The sequence below is a fragment of the Delphinus delphis genome, chromosome 8 (assembly GCF_949987515.2).
Source record: "Delphinus delphis chromosome 8, mDelDel1.2, whole genome shotgun sequence".
Taxonomy (NCBI): Eukaryota; Metazoa; Chordata; class Mammalia; order Artiodactyla; family Delphinidae; genus Delphinus; species Delphinus delphis.
The window spans coordinates 55,172,122-55,188,221 of NC_082690.1; the positions used below are offsets into that span (position 1 = coordinate 55,172,122).

A 16,100-nucleotide genomic window follows, 5' to 3' on the forward strand; every position below is an offset into this window, starting at 1 on the left:
GTCCCAGACCGGAGCACGAACCTGTGTCCCCTGCATCGGCAGGCGGACTCTCAACCACTGCACCACCAGGGAAGCCCCAAATTTTTTAGTTTTGTACCCCATAGAATCTAAAATTCATTTATGTAAAGCTGTATGAATAATGAATCACAGTGGTGAATTGAAAAGATTTTCACTTAGATGCCTATAATTTGACTCAAGTGCTTTATGTTATTTAAGTGATTTCAAATCCAAACAACTCTAAGTTATACAAGTATGATTATACTTCAAAAGTAATAATCTATTCTTGCTAATAATAATAATTGTTACTATTTATAGAGTTCCTAGCCCACTAAGCTAGGCACTTTTAGTCATACATGCATACACATGCACATACACCCATTTCCTCATATACAGGCACATGTAAATATATGCCTGTACATACACTTATATACATACTCACTTTTTGTTTATAATTATTTTAAACTCCTTGAGGTAGATATTATATTATTTATTTTATAAATAATAAAACTAAGGTTTAGAAAAGTATAATTTGTCCAAGGCCACATAGATAGTAAATGATACTTCATGCTCTAAAGCCCATGTAGAATTCCTTCCTAGTGCGGGTCCAGTTATATATTGGGAGCTGCAGTTATGCAGCTGAGGCCCTGCTGGTTTACTAGTTCCTCTGTGCAAGCTAAGAGGTAAACTCCCCTGCTCCAATTCTTGAGTAGACAAATCCGTGATCAGGTAAACCATATATGGTCTTTAGACGACATATTCATCAATTCAGCAAACTCTGAGCATAATCTGTGCCTTCAAAAGAGTGGATAGGGCTTCCCTGGTGGCGCAGTGGTTGAGAGTCCGCCTGCTGATGCAGGGGACGTGGGTTCGTGCCCCGGTCCGGGAAGATCCCACATGCCGTGGAGCGGCTGGGTCCGTGAGCCATGGCCGCTGAGTCTGCATGTCCGGAGCCTGTGCTCCGCAACGGGAGAGGCCACAGCAGTGAGAGGCCCACGTACTGCAAAAACAAAAAAACCCAAAAAACAGAAAAACTATTCTTTGGGCTTCCCTTGTGGTGTAGTGGTTGAGAGTCTGCCTTCCGATGCAGGGGACACAGGTTCGTGCCCCGGTCTGGGAGGATCCCACATGCCGCGGAGCAGCTGGGCCCGTGAGCCATGGCCGCTGAGCCTGCGCGTCCGGAGCCTGTGCTCCGAAACGGGAGAGGCCACAACAGTGAGAGGCCCGTGTACCGCGAAAAAAAAAAGTGGATAGTTAGGTAGGTTGACATAGGCAATCAGTCAATTACAATACCGGTACTCCTAGGAAAGAGCACCTAACACATGCACAGAAGGCTTCTTGGACGAGGTGTTTCTCAGTTGACTTTGAATGATGAGTATGGGTTAGCTAGGTAAAGAAGTAGAGAAAGAGAAAATATGAGCAGAGATACATGAGTACACTATCATGCATGCTAATATCATACTAAACTACAATATCATGTTAAACTACAAGCAGTTTAGTACTTCTTGGTGTGGGGGATAATGTTTGATTTGATGATGTGTGACAAGATTAAGCTTGGGAGGAACGTAGAAGCCAGGTTTTCAAGAACTTAGCTGAAATGATAAGGCTTTAGACTTAAGGCCATCTTGTACAGAAAGAATAGAGTCCATTCTCCTTGGCTTATAGCAGGATGAAAAATTTCAGATATGGAATGTATCAGAAAATTCAAAACCTTGTAAAGGTTTGGTTTTCAGTTATCTGTAACTTCCCTGATGGAGCAAAGAAACTTGATTTTCAAGAATATAACTCCATGGGACTATTTAGAATACAATCACTACTTTGAAATTAATTATGGTAATTGGCATCCTATCTAGAATAGGGTCCTTAGTTTAATGATTTCTTTTTAAGATGTTAAATAATTTAAACCTTATTAGTAAGGCTCCGGAAGTCTTTGACCTTAAAAATTATAACATTTTCAGACAGTTAGATTGTAGACTGTACGTTTTTATGTTTGTAACTCTGCCCAGGGCTAGTCTTTCCCAGGGCAAATGTAGCTGTCCTAGTCAGTGGCAGTTTTATGTCTCATGTAGTAGTCCATCTTTTTTTTTTTTGGTCTGCTTCTCTTTTTCATCACCTAATGAATAGAGGCTAGGAGCTTAAAATTGAAATAGGCAAACAGTGCATAGACTTATGTTATTATACTAGTTGGGCAGTTTTTGTTCTGAGAGCAGGTTTGACGCACTTGTTTGTTAAATATCAGTTTTCTTAGTGTTATAGATTGTTAAGTAGGGGTAGTAGTACAGTTGGAGAGCTTTTACCTGAATATATGTGTCTTGGTCAAAGTATACAGGAATGTAGATGTTTTTCTGATTGGTGAGATGCACTTTATGATGAACTCATTATCTTTTCGGTCCAGATTTCCTCCTTCTGTGCTTTCGTAAATGGTGTCATCATTTACCCAGAGGCATTTGAGAATTCTTTCTCTGTGTCTCGTATCCACTGAGTCGTCAACTCTTATCAGTACTACCTTCTCGATATACCTTGAATCTATCTATCCCTTCTCTATTTCCACTGCGCTTGTAACAGTTCAGGTTTTACTATTTTTCAAGTGGATTATGCTGTAAGGTTCTTGCTATTTGTGGATTTAAAATGGAAAGCTTCAGCTATTCTTACATAACACTGGAAACTTGTTACAAATAATGATGTGCAATTTTTTGAGGCTAGAATTTGAATAGTACCCCCTCTTTGCTACTGTGTTGGGAGAGAGCTCAGTTGAAGGCTTTGGAGGAGGACGTTGAGACTGTGGGTTCCAGTAACTTACTGTGAAGTCATTAAAACTTTCATTCTTTGTAGAAAAACAAAGTGCCTGTTAAAAAGCCAACTGTTGGGGACTTCCCTGGCAGTCCAGTGGTTAAGATACTGCGCTTCTAATACAGGGGACACGGGTTCAGTCCCTGGTTGGGGAACTAAGACCCACGTGGCTCATGGTGCGGCCAAAAAAAAGACAACTGTTAATGTTGGTGGTAAGACTAAAGAGAAAGTGAGGAGTTCTTAAAAATGTATAGTTTTTATTCATAAAATTGATGTTTTGCATTAAAAAAATGAATGTTAGATTTGGTATTGGCTCAGACCTATGTAACAAACTATATACCATGTAGAGATAAGAAAAAGTGGTTTTGAAACTACTTAAGGTGAACAGTACAATTGCCCTTCTAGAATTGTAGGAAAGGTGTTAACTTGGGTAAGAGTACTCCCAAAGAACATGTAACTTGATATGGAAAATGTGATTGGAGAAAAAGTCTGAGCCTGTATAAACATTTCCATATTTATTAACTTGAGAATTAGAGAAGATTTCCAATATGTTCCTTACGAATGTCTAGGACCTGCTTTAAATAGCCTCCTAAATTGTGTCTCTGCTTTGTTTTGGGTTCCTTCTGGTCCATTAGCCACATTGCTGCCAAGATGATGTTTATGAGTATAAATCTGATTATGTTTCTCTCTTATTTGAAATGAGCAAGTTACTGAATCTCTCAGCCTCAATTTCTCGTAAAAAATAAACAAAAAGTGAGGATAATGCTCATTCTTCATGGGATTATTGGGAGGGATACATTTTTAAAATGCAAGTCTTTGTACATTACTGAGCTCATTAAATATTTAATAGAAATTATCTATAGAGTTATTATTCATAAGGCAAACTCCTTACCATAGCAAACAAAGACCTTTATGACCTGCTTTCTACCAACATGTCTTGCCTCATTTTTGGTACCCCCGTCCTATGTTCTATTCATAGAACCACTTGATGTTTCCCACGTGACGTTTTCTTTATGCATTTAATTGTGATTTCCAGTTCCCCAGATATACCTCTCTCTGCCTCCACCCCATACTGCTTTTCTTTAAGTTCCCATAGCACCCTTTATAAATGTATATTATAAAATTTCATACCATAATGCAGTAATCTCTTTACTTGTCAATTTCCCTCACTAGTGTGTGATTGTTGAGTGTAGAGTTGATGTCTTTTTATTTTTGTGTACCTGTTCCTGGTAACTCTAGGCATATAATGGAATGGTTGCTAAGTATATATTTGTTTAATGAATGAATGGACAAATGAATGGAAAGGATGGAATGAAAAGGAATGGAGAGGCAGTGGAGAATAGTAGTTAAGGCAAAGGATTCTGGAGCCTGGGTTTATAGCCCAGCTCTGTAATTTACACTGTTTGTGACCTTGAATGAATTACTTCATCTTTTTGTGCCTTCTTTCCCCCTTATATAAAACGTGACTCATATTAGTATTTACTTCATAGGGTTGTAGTGAGTATTAAATGAATTAATATATGTATAAAGCACTTAGAGCAGTGCATAACACCTAGTAGCTCTATATAGGTGCTAGCTGCTGCTGCTAGTGATTTTATTATTTTCCTGATGATTCAAAACCCATAGGGATCTTTACTATCAAGAATAATGTTATCCAAATATCGTATATTAATGCACATATGTGGAACCTAGAAAAATGGTACAGATGAACCGGTTTGCAGGGCAGAAATTGAGACACAGATGTAGAGAACAAATGTATGGACACCAAGGGGGGAAAGTGGGGGTGGTGGGGGTGTGATGAATTGGGCGATTGGGATTGACATGTATTCACTGATGTGTATAAAACTGATGACTAATAAGAATCTGCCGTATAAAAAAAAATTAAAATTAAAAAAAAGAATAATGTTATCTTTATGCATTTAAGTTGGTGGCAAACTTTGAATTTGAAGATATTGTTCAGATCTTAAAAGTTGTTTAATTGCTCTGGATTCTTCCTTTTTTTAGGGCTCTATGGAGCAAGTCAGTTCTCATTTCTTGGAACAGACGCTTGACAAGAAGCTGATGTCAGATCTGAGGGTAACTTGAATTCTTTGTTGTTTAAACTGGGTTTCTGAAACCAAAATCAGTGTAACTATATGCCAAGTTGTGTTGATTTAATTTTACAGCCCATAAATTTGTTAATTAGGATGACTAGATTACATTTTAATTTAAAATCTTAGTAAATTGAACCAAATTACAAGTTACTTTTACAATTGTAAAAGTACTTGTACAATTACATGAGGCAAGATTAACTTTCTATTTGTTAGAAACTACAAAGGTCTGGTCTTTGTAGTTGTGACTTTGTCTTTGTCTTTGTGACTCCTTTCAACAGCAGTTCTCATAGAAGAGTGAGTAAATCCTTTCTCTGAACAGTAACAGAATGCCCTTAAGCTTTGACTGTGATAGTTGTCTGACATAGTTGTCAAGAACAAATATGAGTCTGAGAATATGATAGGAGCATTCATTGTCAGTATCTTTATTTTTTATTTTTATTTTATTTTTTTTTGCGTACGCGGGCCTCTCACTGTTGTGGCCTCTCCAGCTGCGGAGCACAGGCTCTGGACGCAGGCTCAGTGGCCATGGCTCACGGGCCCAGCCGCTCCGCGGCATGTGGGATCCTCCCAGACCAGGGCACGAACCCGTGTCCCCTGCATCGGCAGGCGGACTCCCAATCACTGCGCCACCAGGGAAGCCCCTGTAGTCTACTTTTTATATTTACCACTACCTCATATGCTTTTTTTTTCATATTAACTTCATACTTACCATTTTTACTGATAGCATAATATTCTGTTAAGTAGATGTGCCATCATTTTTTTAGCCCTTTATTATACATTTACAGTTTCTCCTTAATTTTTCCACCATTATAAATCACATATAGAGAATCACCTTCATGGATATTAGATCTTTCCTTGTTTTGATTTATTCCATAAGATGAATTCTTGGGAATGGTTGGGGAGTTAATATCTGTGCTTCATGAAACATTGCCACATGGCTTTCTTGAAGGACATTCCCTTCATTTGAGGTCAGTGATTGCTTAAGTGTTCTTTGTGTATACTGGGGTGGAAGTGCAAAGAAGGACACGCTCATGGTGAATGGTGAGGGATGGGTAATGCAAAGGTTTCTAAGACACTTTGCAAGGTACAAACTTTACTTCTGCGTCTGACCCACATCCTTGTAGGCTTAGGTGCTATATTTCATCAGTGCCTTTGAGATGATCAGCCATGAGGATGTGGGCTCACACCAGGAAGGTTCACAGAGGCTGATATCTATGCCAGTTTATTCATTTATGAAGGTAACTGTAACTGTCAAGTAGACTCAATATTTACTTTAGCTGACTAGTATATTCCCCCTTAGGCAATCTGTGAAGAAAGTAAATTTACTAGACACTTGCTTGGTGAGCATAGTGTTGTCAAATAGAGGCTTACTTCTATGGGATGAAAAAAATTATTTTCTAGGACCAGTGTATTGTCTACCCAGGATGGTGCTTGGAAGGACACTGCCATTATTTACCTCTCTGGTTCTCCCTTTCCTGTGTTGCCATGGCAAACATAACCACCTGTCCAGTCAACATTCTTGTGCTATCTTTAATGAAGTTACTATCTTTAATAAGGTTACTATCAGCTATTGATGACCTGAGAACCTTGGTCTTAACTTCAAGTTGAATTTGCATTTCTCTGCTCTGATCTATTGAGTATTTTTTTTTTAAATGTAACTCTCAGAGAGCAACCTTATTTCCTACTTTCTCATGTTCTTGGGGTGCAACTTAGTTCTCATGAATCTCTATCAAGTGGTAATTGTTGTCTTCTATAGAGGAAACGCACTGCACATGAACGTGCCAAGGAACTTTACACTTCAGGAGAGTTTTCCAGCGGCAGGAAGTGGGGAGATGATGCTCCCAAGGAAGAAGTAGATACAGGGGCTGTGAACTTGATCGAGTCAGGAGCTTGTGGAGCCTTTGTTCATGGATTGGAAGATGAAATGTATGGTAAGAATGACTTCATAAAAATAACAGTGCCCATTTACTGAGTGGCTGCTATATCTGGCATTGTACTGAGTGATATATACAGGTTGTCTCACTTAATCTTTATAGTCACTCAGTGAACTATCTACTATTATTTTAATTTTATAAACAGAAGAGGTTGAGGTTCGCGTGGTATGGATCAGTGGTTAAGAGCATGGACTTTGGGTTCAGTCAATTTAGGTTCAAATTCTAGCATTTTTGTAAAGCAAGGTTAATAGCAAGTGTTTCTGAATTGTGATAATGAAGTGACATTACATATACATGACATGATACATAACCCAGTTATAGTAAGCACTTAATAAATGGTAGTAAAAATTGATATTTATACTGATAACAATTGTACTTTCTTATTAGTCACTCAGCTAGTAAGAGACAGAAGCAAGATTTAAACCCAGGTTAGTCTGACTAACTAATGACTAATCAAGCCTTTATTTTGCCTTCATTTTTGAAAGATAGTTTCACTGGGAATCAAATTCTAGATTAATAGTGGTTTATTTGTTTATTTTTTTGTCCTTTAAACATCTTGTTCCACAGTTTTTCAGTTTGCATTTTTCTGTTGAGAACTCTACTGTCATTTTAAATCTTTGTTCTTCCGTACATAATGTATCTTTTTTTCTCTAGCTGCTTTTAAGCTTTTCTCTTTATCACTGGTTTTAAACAATCTAATTATAATATGCCTTGGTATAATTTTCTTCATGTTTCTTATACTTGGAGTTTGTTGAGCTTCTTGGATCTATGGGTTTGTGGTTTTCATTTGGAAAATCTTTGACTGTTATTTCTTTAAATATTTTTCTGGCCCCATGCTCCTTTAGGGACTCCCAATTACATATATATTAGGCTACTGAGGTTGTCCTGCAGCTCACAGATGCTCTATTCTTTTTTTTCCATGTAATCTTTTTTTCCTATTTGTTTCATTTTGGATAATGTTTATTGCTTTGTCTTGGAGTTCACTAATCTTTTCTTCTGCAGTGTCTAATCTGCTGTTAATTCCATCCAGTATATTTTTCATCTCAGACATTGTAGTTTTCAGCCCTAGAAGTTTGATGAGAATTTGCATTTGTTTAGTATCTTCTGTATCGCTACTTAATACGCTTTATCTTTTCTTTAGCTTTGTCAACAGAGAATGTATTTACAGTAACTATCCTGATGTCCTTGTCTCCTAGCTCTGTTATTTGTGTGATTTCTGGGTTGGTTTTGATTGATTGATTTTTCTCCTCATTATGGATTATATTTTCCCGCTTCTATGCATGCCTGGTAATTTGGGATTGGATGTCAGACACTCTGAATTTTACTTTATTGGGTGCTGAACATTGTTATATTCCTATGAGTATTCTTGAGCTTTGTTCTAGAATGCAGTTAGTTCAGGTCATGTTTTTAAGCTTTGTTAGGTGGACCTAAGTAGCATTTAGTCTAGGGGTTATTTTTCATCACTAGTGAAACAAACTCTTCTGAAAAAACTATTGTTGACCATGTGTGAGCTTTGGAGATTGTTCCCTCGAACCCTCTTGAGTGGTTCTTTCTCAGGCCTTGGATAGTTTCTTCACAGAACAGAACTTGCCTGAAGACTTGAGGAGGACCCTCTGCAGACCTCCTAGGCTTGCTCTCTCTGTGCATGTCTTTCCTTTCTGGTACTTTGCCCTATGAACTCTAGTCACATTGGCCTTTCCAGACTCCCAGCTCTGTCTTCTCAACTCAGGGCGACCTACAACCTGGAAACTCTACAGACAGTAAACTGGTATAATCATAAAGCTCACCTCATTTATTTCCTGTCTCTCAGGGATCACTACCTCTTATTGCCTGTTGTATAGTGTGTTGAATACTTTTCTTTCATACATTTTGTCTCTGTTTTTTAGTTGTTTCAGATAGAAAGATAAATCTAGCCCTTGTTACTCCATTTTAGCCAGTAATAGAAGTGCTTGCAAAGCTCTTACGATTTCTTCAATATGATGCTCTCCATTTCACATAGATCACAGACTGTCAGTGCCTTGAGATGATTGACTCCAGCCTATTTTCAGTGAGGCTAACAGATGTGGGGAGATAATATTGATTGTCCAAATTTTATAGTAAATTTGTGTCAGAGGATTAGAGCTCAGGTCTTTAAAATGCCTATAAAAATGATACCTCAGAATAGAACTTCTTAGAAGGGCAAGAAAATTACTTTTGAAAGACAATTTTTCTATTAGTAGATATTAGAATTGGGTTACCTTATTCAATTTGCTGTAAGATTTTCTGTATATATGGAAATTAATTAAAGCTACCTCTGCTTATGTTCTCCATGAACTTGATATATGAATTAAAAATTTAAATAGTGTTAGATAATAAGGAATTCCAGTTATTAAAACCCATTTTATCCTAAGACAGGTAACTAGAACCTATTTTATTTTGTTTCTCCTAGCATTTTTGCTTTGTTTAGTTTCTGCAATTGAATTTAATCACTGTTAATGTTTATGTGGTTGATTTCTACAGTTTTTAGTTTGTCACTAAGGTTTACTTAAAGGAACTTAACTTTGGAAAGTGATTAGATCATAACCAGCATCAGGTATGGCAGCTCTCTAATCATACCTATAAAATTCTGGGTAAATCAGGATTTTAGGGACACATTTGCTGGGAGTGAAATGGAGCCTTATTTCATTGGCTATAGACTGTAGTGTAGTATCACACATACTTCTAGTCCTCTAGTTGTTCCATGTTCTCCCTCCTTTCTGGGCCTTTACATGTGGTTCCTCTGCATAGAAAGGCCTTTTTCCTTTCCTCTGGCCTAGCAACTCCTTCAAGTATTATTTTAGGGGTCGCTTTCTGAAAAGCTGCCTCTGATCCTGTTGAGTAGGCTATGTGCCTCTTCTGCATTTTCTTCATACTACGTGTGCTCTTCCATTGTATCATTCATCACTCTGTAATGCAATTAACTATTCTAGTCTATAGTGGCTGGGACACAGTCTTGTTCTTGTTCATCTTTGTACCTTCAGTACTAAGCATAAAGCTAGTAAGTAGCAAAACTAGGATCTGATTACATATGTTAAGACACCAGAGGATCAGTCTTTTTTTTATTCTCGAGCAAGCTAATTCCTTTTCTCTGCCCTGGACCCTTAAGGAGACTATTATATATTTTCAACATTCCAAAAAGTCCAGTAGAAATTGTTAATTTAGCTACCTGTAGCTAAATTAATTTAGCTAATTTAGCTACCTGTAGCTACCTGTAGCATGCAAAGTAAAAAACCAAGCTTCTTTGCTTCTGCTTGGAATTGCATCAGGTCAGGTCATACTGATTATCTCATGTTGATCTGAAGTTTCTCTGTGATTCCCTTGATACACTTGCAAGAGTTACACATGAGTCAATGCAATGTAATGGATAAAGCCCTAAGAAGCAGGGTTAGCAGTTAAAACATTTGGGTCCATCTCTGGCTTGCTTTGTAATTATTAGCAATTTCCTGTTTAAATTACATAGATGTGATGTAGAGCAAATCCTTCCCTTCTGATGAAAAAGAGGAATTTATAAGTACCAAGAAAAATCTGAGTCATCTCCCTTTTATGTAGTAACTCTGCTTTTAAGGTGTCTATAAAACCTTTCTTATACAAAAACCAAAGTATATTGGAGAGTTTTAACCACAATTTGAGTGTTTTTCTTTTCTTTTTTGAAACTGTACATTTTATCGTGGGAACCGCTGGAACAAAACAAGCTTGTATGGAAGTCTTGCGACCATGGTCTATAGCTTTCTCATCTCTGTATCCCAACAGTCAGCACAGGGCCTGGCATATAGTACACGTTCAGGCGACAGTGTTAGTGAAAGAATGAAGGGCTTCCTGGATTCAGTGGCTTTACTGTTACATGTTCTGAGCATGTAAAGAGATAGAGGACATGCCTCTGTTTTCAAGGTGCTTACAAGATGTGTACCTAAATCGTAGCTAATATTTATTGAGCTTTTAACATATGCCAGGCAGTGTGCTATGTGCTTTACCCACACTATGTCGTTTACTCCTCCTAACTACTCTGTAAGGAAATGGGTATTATCTCCATTTAACAGGTGAGAAAATTGATACTACGAAGTTAATTTACTTATTCAAGATCACCGTCCAAGTTAGTGGATGGATTACTTTTCACAATTCACTGTGAGGCCTCTATCATTCCAGAGCATGTACCCTTAACCACTATATGATGCTGGTCTAGAATTAGCAGACCTGGGTCCTAGTCTTATCTCTGCTCTCATTCACTTGAGGCAAGTTTATCCACTTTGCTGATTCTTATCTGTAGAATGAGAATAATGATATCGACCCTGTTTTAATCTTAATAATATTATTTTAAAAGTGCTTTTTTAAAAAGTACTTTACTGTGGTTGGACTACTGAGATAATAAGACAGCTGAGTTTTCAAGGAGTCAGGATCTAAACCTTAGTCCCTGTGGTACCAACGTCCTTGTTCATAGGTCTGTGTGAAGGTGGTAGCAGAATCTGCAGGCATGGAGGAGATCTCCCAGAGAGAGTTTGTAAAGTAACAGGAGTAGAGAGGGAAACACAAACCTGAATGAGAAGGAATCCTTCTTACATTTTTCCCATGGATCTTAACTTGACGTGCAGTTTTGTTTGGCCCTTTTTCTCTAGAGGTCCGCATTGCTGCTGTAGAGGCGCTCTGCATGCTGGCCCAGTCTTCACCCTCTTTTGCTGAGAAGTGCCTTGATTTCCTGGTTGACATGTTTAATGATGAAATTGAGGAAGTACGTCTACAGTCCATACATACCATGAGAAAAATCTCTAACAATATCACCCTTCGAGAGGATCAGCTTGACACTGTCCTGGCTGTGTTAGAGGTGAGTTTGTTATGCATTTCTTCATCAATACCTACTGAGCACCACTTTTTTTTTTTTTTTAAACCAGGCATTGATGATAAAATTTTGTAGAGGCAGCACAATTCTGCCTTCTCATCATACAACTCCTTCGTGGTGGAGGAGACTGACTATTAAACAGGAAATTAGAATAAAGCTTAGTATTGCTATGATCAGGGAAGGATAGGATGCTCTGGGAATGCAGAGTATCTAACCTGAATTGCCTGGGGTAAGGTTGAGGAGATAGGGAAGAAAGAAGGAATGCTGTAGTGGATACTTGAAGGAGTAGGACTTAATGAGGCATTTTCTTTCTTTCTTTTTTTTTAATGAAGTATAGCTGACTTACTATATTATATTAGATTCAGGTGTATGAAACATTTTCTTGGGAAGGAATGGCACTGATAGTAGTAGGGTGGAAGGATACCAAACAGAGGGAGCAGTGTCTAAGGATCCAGAAGTAAGAGTGGATATGATATATTCAAGGAATTGGGAGGAATTCATTGTAATATAACATAGAGTTGAGAGAGAGAGGAGGGAAGGGAAGTGGCTACAGATAAGGCAGGAGCTAAATAATGAAGAATTCTTTTAGCCTTGATTTGATTTAATTCTTCTAGTGAATCATAGACAGCAGGAAGGGATCTTAGGGATCAATTCTTTCAACCTTGGAGTTTTCAGAAAAAAGGTAATTTCTCTGAGGTTATACAGGTGATAAGTGTCTGTGCCAGGATACGAACACAGATTTGCCTCCCAGGCTGTACAACTCTTTGTGGTTCTTCAATTGTTTCTTTAAAGTGTCTGGATTTTATTTGCGAGCTCTGAAGTTTTTCATTTATTTATTTATTTATTTATTTGGCTGCATTGGGTCTTAGTTGCGGCTCATGGGATCTTCGTTGCAGCATGTGGGATCTTTTGTTGCAGCATGCGGGCTTTTCTCTTGTTGTGACCTGCAGGCCCCAGAGTGCACGGGCTCAGTAGTTGCGGTGTGTGGGCTTAGTTGCCCTGTGGCATGTGGGATCTTAGTTCCCCGACCAGGGATCGAACCCCCGTCCCCTGCATTGGAAGGCGGATTCTTAACCACTGGACCACCAGGGAAGTCACTGAAGTTTTTCAAAATATTAATAAATGAGAGTGGGGCTTTGGTTTCCCACCCCCCTTTTTTAGATATTGTGAAAGGGATAGCAATTTGATGTTTACATATTAGCACTTGTTATAGATTTCTGCTACATACTTTAGAAAACAGGTTAGGTGCTTTGATTTTGAAGGTCTTTATCATTCTCTCAGTTGCTTAGCACTTCTCTTAAGATTTTTCCTGAATTATAAATCTTTATAATTTTTTTCACGTATTTTTTAAAATAAATTTATTTATTTATTTTTGGCTGCGTTGGGTCTTCGTTGCTGCACGCAGGCTTTCTCTAGTTGTGGCGAGCAGGGGCTACTCTTAGATGCGGTGCGTGGGCTTTTCATTGCAGTGGCTTCTTTTATTGTGGAGCACAGGCTCTAGGAGAGTGGGCTCAGTAGTTGTGGCTCTTGGGCTCTAGAGCACAGACTAAACAGTTGTGGCACATGGGCTTAGTTGCTCCACGGCATGTGGGATCTTCCCAGACCAGGGATCGAACCTGTGTCCCCTGCATTGGCAAGCGGATTCTTAACCACTGCGCCACCAGCTAAGTCCCTCGTATTTTTTCCTAGGAAGATAAGTTTTCATTTTTTGTGTTGTTCTCTATGGTTGGTCTCTATAGCCTAGCCCCTTTCCTTTTAGCTTTCATTCCCATCAGTCCTCACCTTGAACTTTATGCTGTAGTCACTCCGCTAATCATCCTGCTTTTCTTCACCATTTTGCCTTCATTGTAACTTGTTCTCCTCTGCCTGCAAAACTGCCACTTTTCATGTAGCACACTTCTGCTTATTCCCAGAATCCACACTAGGTAATATATCTAGGAAGCCTTCCTTAACTAACTGTACTGCTGAGTGGGCTAAATAGCACTCATCTGTATTTTTGTAACACCCTGTTTATGCTACTGTGGCATTTATCAGTAGGTGTTCTGTTTGTTTAATTCTTTATTCCACAAGACTGTGAGCTTCTCAAGGCGCAAGTCTTGATTTTTTCGTTCTTAAATTCGCAGTGCTTTGTAGCATCTACACAAGTAGATGCTCAGTAAACGTTAAGTAGCTGAGCTATATCCCAAGCTATAATTTGACATACTTAATTGTTCATAGGGCCATGATAGGCTTATTTATGAGCACTTTTGTATAAAACTCACAAAGAATTTGTTTAGGTCTAAACTCCTTGACTTGGAGTTCTGTCCATGAATTTTAGACTTATATAAACTCATTGTCTGTTCTTCTACCCTACTGCTCACTGCTCTATATAGTTATTGTGCCTCTGTACTTCACTGTGTTGAAATTTAGCTACCTGACCCTTCCAGCCTTAATTTGTCTCTTTGCTCCTTCCTTCCTTTCTTCCTTTCCTTCCTTTACTTTTTTTTCTTTCTTTTCTTCCTTTCTTTTACATTGAGCTACTACCTGAATTCAACAAGTGCTGTCTATGTACTGGAGGTGTAGTGGTCAAAAACAGATTCCCTGCTCTCATGGGACATATATTCTAAAGACAGGTAGAGTAAACAATATGATTTCAGAGAATGATAAGTCTTATACAGAAGGTAAATAGTGATGGAGGAATGGGAAGTTTCACTGTAAAGTTAGGGATTAGTAAAAGCCTTTCTATGGAGACAGTGTTTGTGCTGAGTCTTTTTAAAAAATTAATTAACTAATTTTTGTCTGTGTTGGGTCTTCATTGAAGTGCGCAGGCTTCTCGTTGAGGTGGCTTCTCTTGTAACAGAGCACGGGCTCTAGGCGCGTGGGCTTCAGTAGTTGTGGCTCACGGGCTCTAGAGCGCAGGCTCAGTAGTTGTGGCGCATGGGCTTAGTTGCTCCCCGGCATGTGGGATCTTCCCAGACCAGGTCTCAAACCCGTGTCCCCTGTATTGGCAGGTGGATACTTGACCCCTGCGCCACCAGGGAAGTCCCTGTGCTGAGTCTTTTTTTTTGGTTCTTGTTTACATATTTAATCTTAATAAACAGACGAACTTGGCACACTAATCTTCAGGACACAAATAAGGAGCAGACAGCTGAGGCTATGGAACGCAAGTCCGCCGGGACAGCTGGTCGACCCAGCGGCTGGGGCCTATGCTGAGTCTTAAATTACAAAAGGAAGCCAGCCATGTGAAAGTTGGAGGAAGGACCTTCAGGAAGAGGCAATAGCTGGTAGAAAGGCTCTAAGGCATAGGTGAGCTTTGGTGTGCTTCCAGAACAGGAGTAAGAAGGCTGGTATAGGTGGAACATAGGAAGTAGAAAAGTGGTATGAGATGAGGTCTGAGAGGTGGGTAGGGGCAGGTAGAGTACCTTGGAGGCTGTTGTAAGATGTTTGGATTTTATTCTAAGTATTATGAGATACCATTGGAAAATTTTATGCAGAAGGATAACATAACAATTTACCGCTTTCAACATATCTCATTCTTTTTTTTTTTTTTTTTGAGGTATGCGGGCCTCTCACTGCTGTGGCCTCTCCCGTTGCGGAGCACAGGCTCCGGGCGCGCAGGCTCAGCGGCCATGGCTCACGGGCCCAGCCGCTCCGCGGCATGTGGGATCTTCCCGGACCGGGGCACGAACGGCAGGCAGACTGTCAACCACTGCGCCACCAGGGAAGCCCCAACATATCTCATTCTTGAAGTTCATATCAAATAAATTGACTTTTTCCCTCATTCCTTCATTTAAGGCATAATTATTGAGTACCAAGTCCATGTGTCTCTTACTGTAGTTTTCACACTTTATCCATTTATGTCAGGTTTAGTATGTTTGTCTTATCTCCCTGATGAGATTGTGAAGTCCTTAAGTGACCATGTTGTACCCTTTACTGTATCCTTTCAGGGTTTAATGTGGTGACTTGCCCATAGAGGATGCTTAGTAAACATTTCCTAAAACAAATCTACACAGGTTAATTGTATAACTGGGAAGTTCTTAAGAAACACACGAGTCAAAATTGTTTTCTTATTACTTGACAATTGTTTCTCCATTACATCCATATAGCTGCCTCCTATCAGTGGTGGAGATTTGTTCATATGGAAAGCATTATATCTTATTTAAGTGTGCTACATACAGAGCCAGACAGATCCAAATCAACCTGTCATTTCTTCTCTTTGGTCCCTTTTTCCCTTTGTTTGTTTTTATTATTTATTGACCATCTGTTATGTGCCAGGCACTGTGCGAAGGGGGACACAATAGTGAGCAAAAGCCATGGCCCTGCTCTCATGGACCTTAGAATTTAGGTATGAGGTAGACAGACAAATAAGACACGAATGAAGGTGTAATATAAGTTGAAATAAGGAGCTCACGACAGAAAGAAGTGAGGTCCCATGGGGGTATATCATGGAGGTACTTG

General features: G+C 39.0%; 1 protein-coding gene across 1 annotated transcript in view; it reads left to right on the forward strand.

The window, feature by feature from the left end:
- INTS4 (integrator complex subunit 4) overlaps positions 1–16,100 on the forward strand; it is a 109,347-nt gene that overhangs the window by 50,601 nt on the left and 42,646 nt on the right. The window contains exons 9-11 of the mRNA XM_060018210.1: positions 4,792–4,863; positions 6,637–6,811; positions 11,443–11,648. Coding sequence (XP_059874193.1) covers positions 4,792–4,863; positions 6,637–6,811; positions 11,443–11,648 — 453 coding nt within the window. The remainder of the gene's footprint in view (positions 1–4,791; positions 4,864–6,636; positions 6,812–11,442; positions 11,649–16,100) is intronic.